This window comes from Dromaius novaehollandiae, chromosome 3 (genome assembly GCF_036370855.1).
Source record: "Dromaius novaehollandiae isolate bDroNov1 chromosome 3, bDroNov1.hap1, whole genome shotgun sequence".
NCBI lineage: Eukaryota > Metazoa > Chordata > Aves > Casuariiformes > Dromaiidae > Dromaius > Dromaius novaehollandiae.
In genome coordinates this window covers 589,232-603,997 of record NC_088100.1, presented here as the reverse complement: position 1 = coordinate 603,997, position 14,766 = coordinate 589,232, and the positions used below count along the sequence as shown (strand labels likewise).

Sequence of the window (14,766 nt, the reverse complement as noted above, 5' to 3'; positions counted from 1 at the left end):
CCCCGGGGCAGCGAGAGCCCAGAGGCTCCCAGCACCGCCACCGCTCTCTCCCTTGCCCCTGCGCCCGGCTGCAGGAGAAGGCCAGGGCGAGGAGGCAGCTCGGCCCCGGTGCCCGTGCCGGGGACGGCGCTGTGCCGGGCACCGCGGCGCTTCGCCAGGCCGGGGACGAGCAAGGAGGGAGGCGAGGGGGGCTGCTGCCCGTCCCCACCCCGCCGTGGCCCCATCCATTCCCCCCCCCCGTCAGTGTCTGTTGCACCCGTGGAGCATGTCTGTCTGTCCGTCTTGTCGCGCAAGAGCTCCAGGCCGCGGGCGCAGAGCCCGCAGGCTCCAATAAACTCGCCCGAGAGCAGCGGAGGTGTCGGCGGCTGCCGCGAGGAGGGTGGGGGAGAGGGGGCACAAACAGCCTTTACAAAACCGACACCGTTTACTGCACAGTTAAGATCACAGGCTCAATGTGAGCGATTCCGGAGCTCCCGGCACGTCCGCAAGCCCCGCGGTGCCCCACGGCGGGGGGAGGCCGCCGCAGGGACGGGCCCACGGCGGGGAGCCGGGAGCAGGGACCAGCACAGCCCTGCACGCGTGGGGGCCCGGAGGTGCTGCCCCCGCGCCCGGCCCGAGCCCCCCAGCGCAGGACTCGGGGTTCAACCCAGGGGCTCGGCCCCCGACCCGTCCCACCCCCCTCCCCACGCCAGCTGAAGCCAAACGGGGCAGAAAGGAGCGTTCTTGGCCCGGAGCATGAGGACAAGGGCCCCGAAGGTCCCGGTGACAGCCAGGAGCGGTGCGCCCTCCTCCCCAGGCAGCCAGGGGCCCAGGAGCACCCGAGCGGGGCCCCGGCCAGCGCAGGCTGCCCGCGTGGCCAGGGCTCTCGCCCGGGCGAGCAGCGCAAGGGCCCCCCCCGTGCTACTCGGGGGGCAGCGGGGAGCGCTCCCCGGGGCCGGGGCTGCCGGGCGGGTCCCGGCCCAGGGCGCCGAAGCGGGCACGGCTCTCCAGGAGCAGCTGGGGGCCCACGGCGGACGCCAGCCCCACCAGGCAGTGCGCCCGCACGATGCCGGCCTGCCCGCCCGACACCAGCCAGCCGTGCGAGTCCAGGTTGGGGCTGAAGCGCACCTGCGGGCGGAGAAGGGGGTCAGCGGCACCGGCCGAGGCACCGGGGCCGCGGCAGACGCCGGCTGCGAGCCGACGGAGGGGGCTGCGAGCCGACGGAGGGGGCTGCGCCCGCCCTGGCCTCCCGCCCGCCCCGCTCGCCTCTCCCTGCCCCGGCCTCACCTTGTGCAGGGCCTCCAGCTGCAGGCGGTCGAGGCTCAGCTCTGCCTTCACCTCCTGCGTGTGCATCCTGCGCATGGGCTCGCGGCTGGGGAAGTTCTTGAAGCTGCGCTGTGGAGGCAGGGCGAGGGCGGCGGGCGTGAGCGGGATCGGGGTATGACCCGGACCGCAGCGCGGGCGGGTGCTGCTCGGCCAGGAGACACGAGGGTCCCCCTCAGGGCCACCCCCGAGCACAGCCACGGCCTCGAGCCTCCTGCAAGGGCAGCCCGAGGCGGTTCCTCCAGGGAGGGTCTGGGCAGGGTGACGGAGCAGGGAGAGCCCTGGGCTCGCTCGCTACTCGGCTCCCTGCCGGCGGGAGGGGACCCCCCGGTCCGGCCCGGCCCCAGGCTGACGACAGCGCGAGGCCCAGGCCGCGCGGATGCGGGGCAGCACGGCAGACCAGCCCCTTGCTCCTGGGCCAACGCGTGCCCCGCGGGTGGCCAGGGGCTGGCACACGCTGAGCAGCATCTCCGCACGCTGCCATCCCCACGTGCCAGCGCAACAGGCCCCTGGGCCTGCTCCCACACCCGCCAGGTCCCCCACCCGGTCAGGAGACCCCGGCCCCACGGGTCCGTCCCCTGCCCCGTACCAGGTCCGTGTCGCGGAAGTGGATGCAGGCCTTGGTCACCATCTCGCTGTAGAGCCTGGTCTTCGGCAGGGCCTGCTCCCCGCCCTCGGGTCCCGCGGGGCCGCAGGGCAGCAGGTCGGCTTTGTAGACTGGCTGTGGGGGAGAGGGGGCTGAGGCCGGGGGTCGGTCTGTGCTCCAGGGGCACTGCTGAGACCCCGGCCGCTGCTGCCCCGAGACCCGGGCCCAGCCAGGTGGGACCACGCTGGGGCCGTGGGCACCCTCGGGAGTCCGGCCCCGCTCTGGGGCACCGTGGGCTGAGGCAGGAGCAGAGGAAGAGGGTTCCGGCCACTGGAACGTGCGGCAAGACAGGGCCAGGCCCGCCCCAGTCACACGCGCACCACCGACGGGCCCCGCCGAGGACGACGGGCTCTTACGAATCTGCGCTCCGAGGGCCGCTTGATGTTGAGGGGGTTGACAGCCAGGTCAGGCAGCACTGCAGCCACCAGCTCCCCGGTGATGTCTCCGGCAGCCACCGTGTTCAGCCAGTCCGAGCCGGAGATGCTCTGCAGGAAGAGGCGGCTCTAGGACCCCGGGGACCCGCAGGCCCTTCGCGACCGCCCGGCCCGGGGGAGCCTCCCTCGGCGGGGCAGCGGCAGCGCTGACGCACCGCCCGGACGCAGCTCGGCTCCCCTGCGGCAGGGCCTCGCTCACAGACGCGGCCAGCGCGGCCGCAGGCGGGGACCCCACCTCGCCCTGCTGCCACGGTCCCGCCTCCCGGCAGCAGAAGGCAACTCCAAGAGCCAGGGGCTCACACGGGCTTGGCAGTCTGCCCCCCACCCCAAGAGCTGTAGGGCCGGCTGGCCCTGGGTGTGAGGTGGGCGCCCACCCGCCGGCCGCGGCTCATCAGGGCTCCCCGGGGACAGGACCGCACTGCACAAGCCTCTTACCCACACAGTGCCCTTGCGCGGGGCCACAAAATAAGCCTTGAAGCCCAGGTACCCAGCGTCGATATAGTGGATCCCACAGAGACCGTAACTGCAACAGAAAGGGAACGTGAGGCCGGTGCCCCGCGCCGCTGCCCAGGGCCAGCGAGAGCCAAGCAGCCCAGACGGAAAGCCACCTCCCCAGGGACACAGGGGCCTCGGCTGATGGTAGGGGAGGAAGGGAGCTGCCCTCTCTCGAGCAGCAGGTAACAACACGGCTCAGGGCAGCTCTCGGAAGCTGGGAGGGGGTAAGAGCAGACCCCAGCAGCAGAGCTGGCCCCCGGGAGCCCTGGCAGACACCGAGCCGGCCCCACACTCACGAGGCGTAACAGTTGTCCTGGGCCACCGTGACGCCGTTGTAAGGCAGCAGCCAGGCCACCTCGGTGCTGAGGAACCGCTTGATGCTGTTGATGGGCTCGTAGAGCCGTCGCAGGTCCCAGAACTTAATCTTCCGGTCGTTGCCTGCCGTGACCAGGAAGTTGCTGAGAACCGGGAGAGAGGCAGCACTCAGACCCCGGAGCAGAGCTGTGCCCATCCCTGCTGCGGGAGAGGGAGGGCCTGACGCCGCGACGTAGCGCTGCTCCCGCAGGCAGCAGCTAAACCACCCCCCACGCCGCAAAGCACGAAAACCCGGCCCGCTGCCAGGCTTTGGTGCTTCGGAGGGCCAAGCGCCACCAGCGCTGAGCCCTCTTACGAGCAGCTCTGCGAAGGAACCTCGTTTCCAGGAGCGAGCTTGCTCCCCGAGGCAGGACCCACGGCACGCAGCACGGGCCGGCTCTCACCTGTCGGCCTTGCACCACTCGATGCTCCGCACGGCGTGGTCGTGGGCCAGGAAGCACCGAAAGGGGTAGAGCTTGAGGGAGCCGTCGGGCTGGCGCACGCGCTGCAGCAGGGACTGGGTGGGCAGGTTCCAGATGGCCACGGTGCCTGGGGGAAGGACACGCGTCCGCGATGAGCCGCTCCATCGGCTCCCCTGCCCCTGTGCCCGAGCCGCAGAGCAGCTGTGCTGGGGCCAGAGGCACCGCGGGGACGCCGAGCGCTGCAGCGTGGGCCTGGGGCGTGGGCCGGGCCGAGGGGACGGGCAACGGCACCGCGAGGGGCAGGAGCAGCCGGCTAGGCCGCGGGAGCGGTGCTGCACAGCGGCAGACCCAGAGCCAGGGCAGGCTGCTCGGGGCAGGACGGCACTGCTCAGCTGCAGCAGGTCCTGGCAGGGCAGCGCAAAGCTGCGGGTCACCTGAGACCTGCAGACACAAGCTCACGTCCAGGCAAGTCGTGGTCAGACGGGGATTAAGCCAGAGCAAAGTCCTGGAGCCGAGAGGTTTGTGAGGGGGCCTGTGAGCCACGTCAGGGAGAGCAACCTCCCTGCTCCAGGGAAGGGCGGAGGGTTCTTACACAGCGCCTGCTCCGTGCCCCCACTGCCTCCCCCCGCTGCTGCTCACCCTGACGCCGTCCACACGCCTCATCCTCAGGATCCCCCGCTCCCGCTCCCCGCTGGGACCAAGAGGGTGCTAAGCTCAGGGCACGTCCCCGTCCGCTGCGCAGTGAGCACCGGACCCCTCCCCGGCTCCTCGCTGGCTCTGCCGTGGGCTGCGGCCCCTCTCAAGCGGAGGGGGACGGGACTCACCATCATAGAAACCAGCTGCGAGGTGGTGATGGGGCTTGGACGGCATCCAGGAGAGGCTGAAGCACTGGCCGCACTCGGAAGCATTCCCCGCCTGGATAGAGCCCACCTGGAGGGTGGCGACACACTGTACCTGGAAACACCAAGACAGACCACACGTCACAGCCCCATACCGTCGCCAGCAGCGTCCCAAGCGACAGGGACGCACAGGTTCGGGAGCAAGGCCCTGCTCTGCCACCCCAGACTCTCCCACCCGCACCGGGCAGGGGGCTTGCTGGGTGCAGGCTCGACATGGGAACGCGGTGGTGGAGGACACTGACCTTGCAGATAAGGTGCTTGTGGAGGGACCCATCTGGAAGAGAGCAGAGGAGGGTCAGGACAGACAGCAGCTCTCCCAGAAACTCCCTGTGCTGGGAGCCGTTCAGCAGCCTGGGGCCTGGCTCGCTGCTCCCTGCGGCCCTGGCCGGGGCCCAGTCCCCGTCCTGCCCACCCGGCCGGAGCAGCGTCCCCACCGCGGCCCGCGAAGGGCCGGCAGGCGACACTCGGCAGAAGGCAGGAGCAGACGCTCAGCAAACCCGCGGCCACGCCGGGGCTGACCTCCCAAATTCCCCGCGCTGGGGCAAGGGGAGCCTGGCCTGCCCTGCCAGCACTGCGGGGCCCCGTCCCACACCTCCTGGGCCGAAGGGCCCCACACCAAAGGCCCCCACGTCCCGGATGGGGCTGGCTGAGGTAGCAGCAGCTTTCAGCAGAAAAACAAGCGCATCTGCAGCTCAGCGCGCGGCAGCTGCAGGCAGAGCTGGTGCCACGCGGACACAGAGCAGCCATGCGTCTTCCCTGGCACTTCAATTACAGCCGAATCAGGGAGCAGCCGCGGGGAAGGCACTGGCTGCTCATGAGGCAGAAAGACCTAGTGACGGGCACGGGGGGCCCCCGGGGAACCCGGCACAGTCACACTGACCCGGGAGCCTTAGCAGGGCCCCAAAACACCAGTCTGACACCGGTGCCGCAGCTGCAACCCCCCAGCAGCACCCCCAGCCCGACGGCAAGGCGCACGGGCACGCGCAGCCGCAGCGGGGCTGATGCTACACGACAGGACCGTGTCTGTCCACGAGAGCTCTGCGGGCTGGGGAGGGATCCGCGCCTGCCGCAAGAGCCTCACGTGGGGGCTGCGGCAGCAGCGGAGGCCGGCTGGAAGCGACAGCCTGAACGGGGGCCGGGGGAGGCTGCGCAGGGCCCGGCGACGCGCAGCCACGTTCTGGTGCAGGAAGCCAATTTCCCATCGTCAGCAACACGCACAGGCTGTCGGCCACGGCTGAGCGGCCACGAGCGGCACGCACAGGTCATCAATCTCGCTCAGCGCCCGGCAGATGAGACGATTACGAGCCCCGTTAGCCGGAGTCGGCAGAGAGCTCCAAACCTCAGATCCCCGCCACGGCAAACCGCTCACAGCTGGGCTGGAACAGGCAGCTCTGCCACGACGCGGCAGGCCCGGTGCCCGGGCACGACGCGCTGCCCCACCACCCCGGAGGCTCCCTGCAGCACGCAGGCGCGTAGGCACGGCTCGGAAACACGCGGCTGCAGGCTGAGCAGCTCCCAGAACGGAGCTCGGGACCCCCCAGCTCCTTCCCCGCCTCTGCCAGAAGCCAGACCAAAGCCAACGGCGGGGACAGCAGCAGGGCCACCCCGTATCACGCCTGGAGACGTGCAGGGGGCTCAGGGCACCCCGCTGCGCCCGCAGCTCCCAGACAGGGCAGCGCAGCCTGAGCGCGGTCCCTCCTTGCCGGGCTGCCTCGGGCAACCACGGCCGGCCCCACGGCCGCAGGCTGCGGCTGCCAGAGCTCCCCCGCCGCAGCACGGCACGCCACGACCTCTGCGGGCAGGCAGGCCCCGGGGCTCCACCGTCCCCCCTCCAGCACGGCGGGACGGGGGTCAGGCGTCCCTGCCCCGCTCCCCTGCCAGGCGGCGCAGCTCTTCCTACCTTTTACCTGGGTTCTCTTACAGGTCTGCAGGGCCTCGGGGTGCGGCAGGGAGTACAGCACCACTTTGCCGTCCGAGAAGGCCACGGCCAAGAGGCCCAGACGGCTCATCTGAGGATGCTGCGGGACGAGACACACGCTCAGGCCCCCAGCAGCCGCGCGCGGTGGTTTCAGGGGGGCGAGGGGCCACGCAGGTCACGCTCCCCTGCCTGGGGAAGCTGAGGTGACAGCAGGGACAAGGACTCAGAGCCACCCGCTCGGCCTCCCCCCATGCAGACCTACCTTCCTGGAGGCGGTGGGCGGCTCCCAGGCCCCGCTCGGGCAGAACTTCATGTCCCAGACGCAGCCATGGTCAGCGGCCACACCGTAGGCCAGCCCGGCTTTGTTGGCAGAGCTGCAGGCACAGGTTGAACCATGGAGAGGGCAGGAGCTGGCGCCCAGCAGCTGCAGGACGCACCGCCGGCAAAGCCGGGCTCCAGCACAGCCTGCGCGGTTCAGGCCACGGTCGCAGCCCGGGGAGAGGACGAGCCTCCGGGCACCGGCAGGTCACCGCGGCCCGCTCCGCTGCTCAGAGCGAGCTCCGTGGAGCCGCACGCACAGCGCAGAGTCCTGCCGAGGACTTAGCCAGGCACCGATGGACCTGACACCCCCCCGGCCCTCCCTAGGGGTAGGGAAGGGAAGAGCCCATCGCATCCGCCACGCGAGGCCGTTCCCCACGCCGGAGGACTCACCCCTCCTCCGGCTGCAGCGTGCCCAGGCTCCAGAGCTGCAGCAGCGCCGGGCCGCCGTGGAGCCCCGCCACGCTGTGCGTCTCGTCCATGCTCCTGTGGCAGTAGACGGCCACGTACTGGGAGGCCGCGGAGCCCTCCGGGGCCGGGCACCACTCCAGGGCCCACACGGGGCCGCCCACGAAGAAGGACACGTCCAGACGCTCCTCGTGGGGCTGCAGGGAGTTAAACCTGCCAGCAAGGAGGCAGCTGAGGGCACCCGCCAAGAGCTGCTCGGGGGTCACCGCATCTCCCAGGCGCAACATCCCCCCCGCAGCGGTGCCTTGCCGCGGCCCTGTCCACAGACCTGTTTATCCTGTACAAGGCACCGTCTTCCTCAATGCCTTCCCGCTGGATTAAGAAAAGGGGCGATTGCTCCTCCGCTGGCAGGTACGGGGCAGCTTCGCTGGGGAGGCAGGAGGAGGTGAGAGGATGCCTGAACCGCTCGTCCCCCACCCAGCCCTGCCCCCGGCACGGGGCTCTGCCGGCCGGCCGTGCCCAGCGCCCACCCACTCACCCCGCCCTGCTGCAGGCCCTTGGGCCACGGCGGGTTACTGAGGCTCCGCGGAGAAAGCCCACGAGACCCCAGATCCTGCGATGGGGAAGCGAGAACCTGACCCCCCGAGAGGGACGCAGGGGTTCAGCATCCGTACCGCCCCCGACCCTCCCGCCCCAGCTCACCTCCATCGTTCCTGGGACCTGCCCCACCGCGCAGCCTGGCTCCAGGCAGTGCCGGGGCCCCGCGCTCCCCCCAGACCCTCCCTCTCTGCGCTGCTCTGCACAGCGCCCAGGAGACGGTACCTGTCCGAGAGACACGTCCACTTGTGCACCAGAGGGATCCAGTCAGGAAACTCCCACCGCGAGTGATTTTGACCCCGCCTGCAGCGCACAGGCCGGCCATCAGAGCGGAGCTCCCTTCCCAGCCCAGGCCCCGCCACGGCAGCACCGCCAGCCCCCCCGTACCCTGCCCCATAGCGGCTCCGCCCGCACCCCACGGCGCCCACCCCTGCAGGGTGCCGCCACCCGCTCCGCACAACGGCCGCGCTTCCCCTGCCGACCGGGCCGCAGTCCTCGGCGGCTGCTAGCGCAACGCCGACGTTCCCGTCGGGGCTCCCGAACGTCCCCTGTGCTCCCGACGCCACGCACCCCTCTGTGCTCACGTCTGCGGCAGGGAGGACGTAGGGGACACCCACCCCCGCCGCTCCCCTTGGCCTCTCCCGAACCCTCCGGCACCCACCCGAGCCCCGAGCCCTCCACTCACACGCTGCAGGTGAGGCTGGAGCACTTCTCCACGGGGGCCATGATGGAGTTGTGGAAGCCGTTGGGAGCGAGGCCTCGGCACTGAGGCTTGGACCTCTGGGCACAAGAGCAAACAGGCTCAGAGCAGGACCTGGCCGAAGGGCCCGAGCCGGCCCGTCTCTGCCTGCCCCGATGTTCCCACGAACCCCTGCTGGGACGAGGCTGATGCAGCCCACAAGCACAGAGCTCCTTCCCCATCCCAGCTGCAGCAGTCGCCCCAGACCACGACGCTCCAAGCCACAGCACAAAGTCCTATTCCTCCAGCAAGCACCGGCCAGCCTCCCCCACCCTGCCCTTACCTCCCTCCCACCGGCTTCAGCAGGAGCCCCGCACCCCTCCCCTGCCCCGGCCACCCCCGCTCTGCTCCCAAGGGAGCTTGTGCCTGGGTTCACACTCGCTGGGCAGCACCCTGCTTCGGGGCTGTTTGGGGGTGTCCCCAAGTCCCGAGGGGCAGGGGCGCCACGCTGCACCTCAGACACTCTGTGTTGTTACCCCGGGCGACGAGTAGGAAGCAGCCAAGGCAAAGAGCCTGCCATTACCCCTGCCGACGACATCTTTGCGCTGTGTCCCCGGGGAGCCTCCGGCTCCGACTCCGAGACCTCGCTGAGCGGCGCGTCGCTCCCCTCCTCCTCCTCCGCCTGCAGCAGCACCTCCTCTGAGGGCACAAAGTCAGCATCTCGCACGGGGTCGTCACCGTCTATTTCCTCCTCCTTCTTCCTCCGGCTGCGACGCTTCTTCTGGACGCGCTCGAGCTCCGGCTCCTGGGCACCCTCCGCGGGAGCTGGCGGCTGGTACACGGACGTCAGCTCCTCTGCCAGCTCCTGCAGGTACAGCAAAGCCCTGGGACACCAAAGGCAGTGCCCGCAGGTGAGCAGGGGGACGGCACGCGGCCCCGCCAGCCCTCCCAGGCCCGGCGGACGCACCCCTCCCGCTTGTGGGCTGGGAAGAGGCTCTGCCTCAGCACCCCCAAAACCGGGCTGCACCAGCGCCCATCTCCACGGCACCAGGCAGCACCTCGGCCAGCCGCTCCGACACAGAGGCTTCCCTTCCCTTCCCTTCCCCTCCCCAGAACACCCCGGCCTCCCCAGGGGCTCGGGAACAGACCAGGAAGGGCTAAGGCAGCACACGGCCCCTCGGCAGCCGGGGAGGAAAGGCAGAGGCCTTCCCAGGAGGGCCCGCAGCAAGGGGAGCTCGCACGCGGGGCAACCTGCCGCAGCCAGATCAGGCGCTACGCCAGCCCTGCACAGACACACGCGACCAGGGCGGCTCCCGCCCCTCGCCAACGCGGCCAGCCCTTCCCCTGCAAATCCGCGCCTCGCCCAAGCGCTCCGGGGACACCCAGGCCCTGCCTGAACCTGCTCCCGGAGACCCCGGAGCGCTGGGGAACCCCCCCTCAGCGCCCGCCGCCCCGCTCACACTTTGGCTGCCCGGCGCTTGGGGCGCCCGGCCGGGGCGGTCTCCAGGCCCTCGGGGGCCTCGCTGCTCCCCAGCACCTTCTGCACGCAGAGGGGCTCCGGCGCCGGGCACTCCAGGCCCTGCGACAGCTTCAGCAGCAGCATCTCCGCCTTGGACTTGCGCCCTCGCTTCCTGGGCGCCCTCGGCGGCGGCGCGGGGCCGTTCTCGGCGGCCCCCGAGGGCTCCCCGCGACCCCCGGGCTCCGCGGGGGCCGGGCTGCCGGGAGCGCCGGGACTCCTCCTCGCTCTCCGGTTTCGGACGGGCTTTTTCTGGGCCTTCGCGGCTTCCACTCCGTCTGCGGAAGCGGCAGGAGCGTCCGAGTCTGCAAGCGGCGACAGCTCCCCTGCCCGAACCGAGCACCCGGTCAGCAGCGGAACCAGCGCTGCTCCCCGCCGCTCCCCCCGGGCCGCCCCGCCGCCGGCTGCGCAGCCCCGACGGCAGGACCCGCAGGGCAGCGGCGGGACCCCGGGACCCCCCCCCGCCGCCGGGGCGCCGCTGCGGGCCGGGGCGCGGCCGCTCAACGCGCCGACTCACGGCGGGTCCCGCCCCGGCACCGCCCCGCCGCAGCACGCCGCACCCGCAGCCGCAGCGCCCGGAGCCGCGGGACGGTCACGGCTCTGCCGGCGCAACGACACCGCCGGGGCCCGCCCGCCCCCGCCCGTACGTACGGAGCGCGCAGGGCTCGTCCGCCCGCGCCCGGCTGCGGCTCCGGCTGCGGCTCCGCCCGGCGGGCGCCGCGCCCCGTCCCTGCCGGCACCGGCGGCTCCGCTCCCGGCAGCGCGGCCCGCGGGCGGCGCCGCCCGTCCCCGCAGCCCCGGCAGTGCGCGACGCCATGCGGCGAGGTGCCGCTCGCGGTGCCGCTCCCGCAGGCGGCCGCGCTCAGGCCGGCGCCGCCCGCATGGCCCCGGCCACGCTCCGGGCCGCGCCGCCGCGCGCAGCCCCCGCCGGAACCGGAACGCCCAACATGGCGGCCCGCGGCGCACGCGAATGGCGTCATCGCAGCAACGCCACTTCCGCCGCCGCCCGCCCCGCTGTGGGCGGTGCCAGCCACTGCGGGCTGCGGAGACCCGCGGAACTACGGGCGGGTGCTGGGCCCGATGGGGCCGCGTGCAGCCGGGTCCGCCCAGGCACGGGAGCGGGAGCGGTGTCCCTGCAGACCGGGGGGAACCAGACCGCTGACACTGCTGAAAAAAAATGTACGAATAAACAAAACCACGTGTGTTGTGATCTGCCTTTGAACCGCCCAAGCCAGGGGAGAGCGCGAACGCAGTCCCCCACTACCACAAATTATGCAGTCGAGTTTCCCGCATTTGGGGAAATCGCAGGGGTCAGCACGCCCGGAGTGCAAGGGACGAGCCTCGCCCTGGGAAAACCACCTGCCTGATCATGGTGTCTCCCCTGCCAGGTAAGTATGCCCCCACCCCCGACGCACACCGTCCCGAGACACCCACACCGCCCCGCACCGCACGCACACCGCACGCACGCCCCGAACAGCCCCCGCCGCGCCCGCCCCCGACGCCCCGACGCTGCCCCAGGCCCCGCCCGCGCCCCCGCCGCGCGCCGCCGCCCGCGCCCGCCGCCCCGCCGCCGCCGCGCCCGTGTCCCGGCGTGCCGCGCGCCCTCATCTGCATAGACACGCCCCGCCCGCTCCTCCGCTCCGCCCCCGGCTCCGCCCCGCCTCCCGCGCCCGTGTCCCGGCGTGCCGCGCGCCCTCGTCTGCATAGACACGCCCCGCCTGCTCCTCCGCCCCGCCCCCGGCTCGGCCCCGCCCCCCGCGGCAGCGCCCCGGGAGCCCCCGGCTCTGCCCTGGGGCCTCGCACGCGCCTACGGGCATCGCCGCGCGGTGCACACGCACGTGCACGTGCACAGGGACACGGGGGTGCACACGCACACGTGCTCACACCTGCACACACCCATTCACACACGGGTGAATGCACACATGCACACGCAGATGCACTCACACATGCACAGATTCACACGCACATGTGCTCAGACATGCACACGCGGATGGGCACCCACATGCACACACACACACATGCACACGCGGGCACACGCACATGCCCTCAAAGTTGCACACGTGGATGGGCAAACACATGCACACACACACACAGAGGCACACACAGATGCACAAGCACATGCGGATGCACGCACAGATGAACACACCTGCATACACAGATGCACACCCACGTGCACTCACACATGCACATGGGGGTTCACATGCACTTGCACACGCGGATGCACGTGCGGATGCACACGCATGTGCACAGGCATGTGGGATCACACAGGCACACGCACACAGGGATGCACACGCACGTGCACGCACATATCCACACGCGGATGCTCACACACGTGCACTCACACATGCGTTCCCATATGCACACGGGGACGGGCACACACGTCCACATGCGGATGCACAGGCGCAGGCACTCACACACGCACACGGGGATGCACACTCAGATGCACTCACACATGCACACACGGATGGGCACCCTCATGCGCGCGCGCGCACACACACACACGCACACACACACACGTGCGAGCACAGCCACCCACCCCTCTCCCCCCATGGCCGCCCCAGCCCCAGCCCTCCCCCAGCCCCGCGGTGGCCCCGGCCGCGCTGGGACCCTCCGGCCCTGCAGGCAGCGACTCGCGGACCCTCGGGGCGCCGCGGGGCCGCCCCCGCAGCCGGCTCCCAACCCGCGGGGTCACGGGCTCCCCCGAGCCCGACGCAGCAGGGCCGGGTCCGCCCGTCGCATCCCGGCCAGAGCCGGGCTCCAGACCAGACCAGACCAGCAGAGCTGGGGCTGCGGGGAGACCAGCCCAGGCGGAGCCGCCGGCCCCGGCCCCCAGACCCCGCCGCAGGACGGGCAGCGACGAGCGGCCCCTGGGACGGAGCGCGGAGCCCCGCCGACCGCCCCGCGGCCACGGCCCCCTCCCCCCGCCCGCCCCCGCGAGCCTCTCTATGCCGACGAGCGCCCGGGCCGGGGAGACACGGGCGCGGGGGGAGGGGCCGAGGAGGGGGCGGGGCGTGGAGCGGGCGGGGCGTGTCTATGCAGATGAGGGCGCGCGGCACGCCGGGACACGGGCGCGGGCGAGGGGGCCGAGCCGGGGGCGGGGCGTGGAGCAGGCGGGGCGTGTCTATGCAGATGAGGGCCCGCGGCACGCCGGGACACGGGCGCGGGAGGCGGGGCCGAGCCGGGGGCGGGGCGTGAAGCAGGCGGGGCGTGTCTATGCAGATAAGGGCGCGCGGCACGCCGGGACACGGGCGCGGGAGGCGGGGCCGAGCCGGGGCGGGGCGTGGAGCGGGAGGGGCGTGTCTATGCAGATAAGGGCGCGCGGCACGCCGGGACACGGGCGCGGGGGAGGGGGCCGAGCCGGGGCGGGGCGTGGAGCGGGCGGGGCGTGTCTATGCAGACGAGGGCGAGCGGGACGCCGGGACACGGGCGCGGGGGGCGGGGCGGAGCCGGGGGCGGGGCGTGGAGCAGGCGGGGCGTGTCTATGCAGATGAGGGCGCGCGGCACGCCGGGACACGGGCGCGGGAGGCGGGGCGGATCCGGGGGCGGGGCGGAGGAGCGGGCGGGGCGTGTCTATGCAGACGAGGGCGCGCGGCACGCCGGGACACAGGCGCGGGGGGCGGGGCGGAGCCGGGGGCGGAGCGGAGGAGCGGGCGGGGCGTGTCTATGCAGATGAGGGCGCGCGGCACGCCGGGACACGGGCGCGGCGGCGGCGGGGCGGCGGGCGCGGGCGGCGGCGCGCGGCGGGGGCGCGGGCGGGGCCTGGGGCGGCGTCGGGGCGTCGGGGGCGGGCGCGGCGGGGGCTGTTCGGGGCGGGCGTGCGGTGTGCGTGCGGTGCGGGGCGGTGTGGGTGTGTCGGGGCGGGGTGGGTCGGGGTCGGGGGCATACTTACCTGGCAGGGGAGACACCATGATCAGGCAGGTGGTTTTCCCAGGGCGAGGCTCGTCCCTTGCACTCCGGGCGTGCTGACCCCTGCGATTTCCCCAAATGCGGGAAACTCGACTGCATAATTTGTGGTAGTGGGGGACTGCGTTCGCGCTCTCCCCTGGCTTGGGCGGTTCAAAGGCAGAGGTGTTTCTCCACTCGGGTGCTGCGGTATGTCCCCAGCATCGCTCCCATGTTCCCGGCGCTGCTCCCATGTCCCCAGCATCACTCTGCAGCATGTCCCGACATTGGTAACATGTCCCTAGTATCGCTCCCCAGCATGTCCCCAACATCGCTCCCATATCCCCACCCCTGCTCCATGCGATCCTGGGGACATGGGAGCGGTGCTGGGGACACGGGAGCGATGCTGGGGACATGGGAGCGGTGCTGGGGACACGGGAGCGGTGCTGGGGACACGCCTTGGGACCGGGCTGCGGAGGGAGCAGGGTGCCGCTGCCCGGCCCCGGGAGCAGCCGCCGCAGAGGGGCCGCTCCGAGCGCGGCGGGACCCGACGCGGCTCCGCTGCCCGCAGGGGCGCAGCCCGGAGCAGCCCGGGGGGGGAAATCCCACGCGATCGGGCCCGAGCGGCAACGCGGCTGCGCTGCTGCCTGCGCCGGGATCTGGCCTCGGAGATGCGCCCTGCTCCCCCCGACCGCGGTCCCACGGCGTGTCCCCAGCACCGCTCCCGTGTCCCCAGCACCGCTCCCGTGTCCCCAGCATCGCATGGAGCAGTGGCACAGATACGGGAAGCAGCTCTGGGGACGCGGGAGCGATGCTAGGAACATGGGAGCAGCGATGCTGGGGACAAGCCGCAGCACCACAGTGGAGAAACACCTCTGCCTTTGAACCAGCCAAGC

General features: G+C 72.3%; 1 protein-coding gene and 2 non-coding genes across 6 annotated transcripts; 1 reads left to right on the top strand and 2 right to left on the bottom strand.

Moving 5' to 3' along the window:
• Nucleotides 1-405: 405 nt before the first annotated feature.
• Nucleotides 406-11,382, bottom strand: GTF3C2 (general transcription factor IIIC subunit 2). 4 transcript variants are annotated; one of them, XM_064508159.1, is made up of 18 exons: nt 10,640-11,382; nt 9,933-10,314; nt 9,056-9,356; nt 8,479-8,573; nt 8,019-8,096; nt 7,525-7,623; nt 7,182-7,409; nt 6,733-6,844; nt 6,453-6,570; nt 4,795-4,826; nt 4,478-4,607; nt 3,636-3,780; nt 3,174-3,335; nt 2,818-2,905; nt 2,305-2,433; nt 1,892-2,023; nt 1,267-1,374; nt 406-1,107 (listed from the first exon to the last, which is right to left on the bottom strand). In XM_064508159.1, exons 1-18 carry the CDS (start codon nt 10,803-10,805, stop codon nt 901-903), a joined length of 2,712 nt encoding a protein of 903 aa, XP_064364229.1. In that variant the 5' UTR covers nt 10,806-11,382; the 3' UTR covers nt 406-900. The 4 variants fall into 4 exon arrangements, 3 of the variants coding, with proteins under 3 accessions (XP_064364229.1, XP_064364230.1, XP_064364231.1); XM_064508160.1 differs by having other exon boundaries at nt 3,174-3,315; nt 6,460-6,570; XM_064508161.1 differs by having other exon boundaries at nt 9,933-10,266.
• Nucleotides 11,221-11,384, bottom strand: LOC135328038 (U1 spliceosomal RNA). Its single transcript, XR_010388764.1, has one exon. It is a non-coding gene; the product is annotated as a U1 spliceosomal RNA (small nuclear RNA).
• A 2,485-nt stretch (nt 11,385-13,869) lies between these two features.
• LOC135328037 (U1 spliceosomal RNA) lies at nt 13,870-14,033 on the top strand. Its single transcript, XR_010388763.1, has one exon. It is a non-coding gene; the product is annotated as a U1 spliceosomal RNA (small nuclear RNA).
• The last annotated feature ends 733 nt before the right edge of the window (nt 14,034-14,766 follow it).

Bases quoted from the DNA above. Each gene is read 5' to 3' on its own strand.
- GTF3C2 (XM_064508159.1), bottom strand. From the start codon at position 10,805: ATGGCGTCGCGCACTGCCGGGGCTGCGGGGACGGGCGGCGCCGCCCGC. The intron at 7,624-8,018 runs GTACCGTCTCCT...CTGCCTCCCCAG, and splicing joins TGGACGTGTCTCTCGGACAG to CGAAGCTGCCCCGTACCTGC. The intron at 7,410-7,524 runs GTCTGTGGACAG...CCTTGCTGGCAG, and splicing joins GCCTTGTACAGGATAAACAG to GTTTAACTCCCTGCAGCCCC.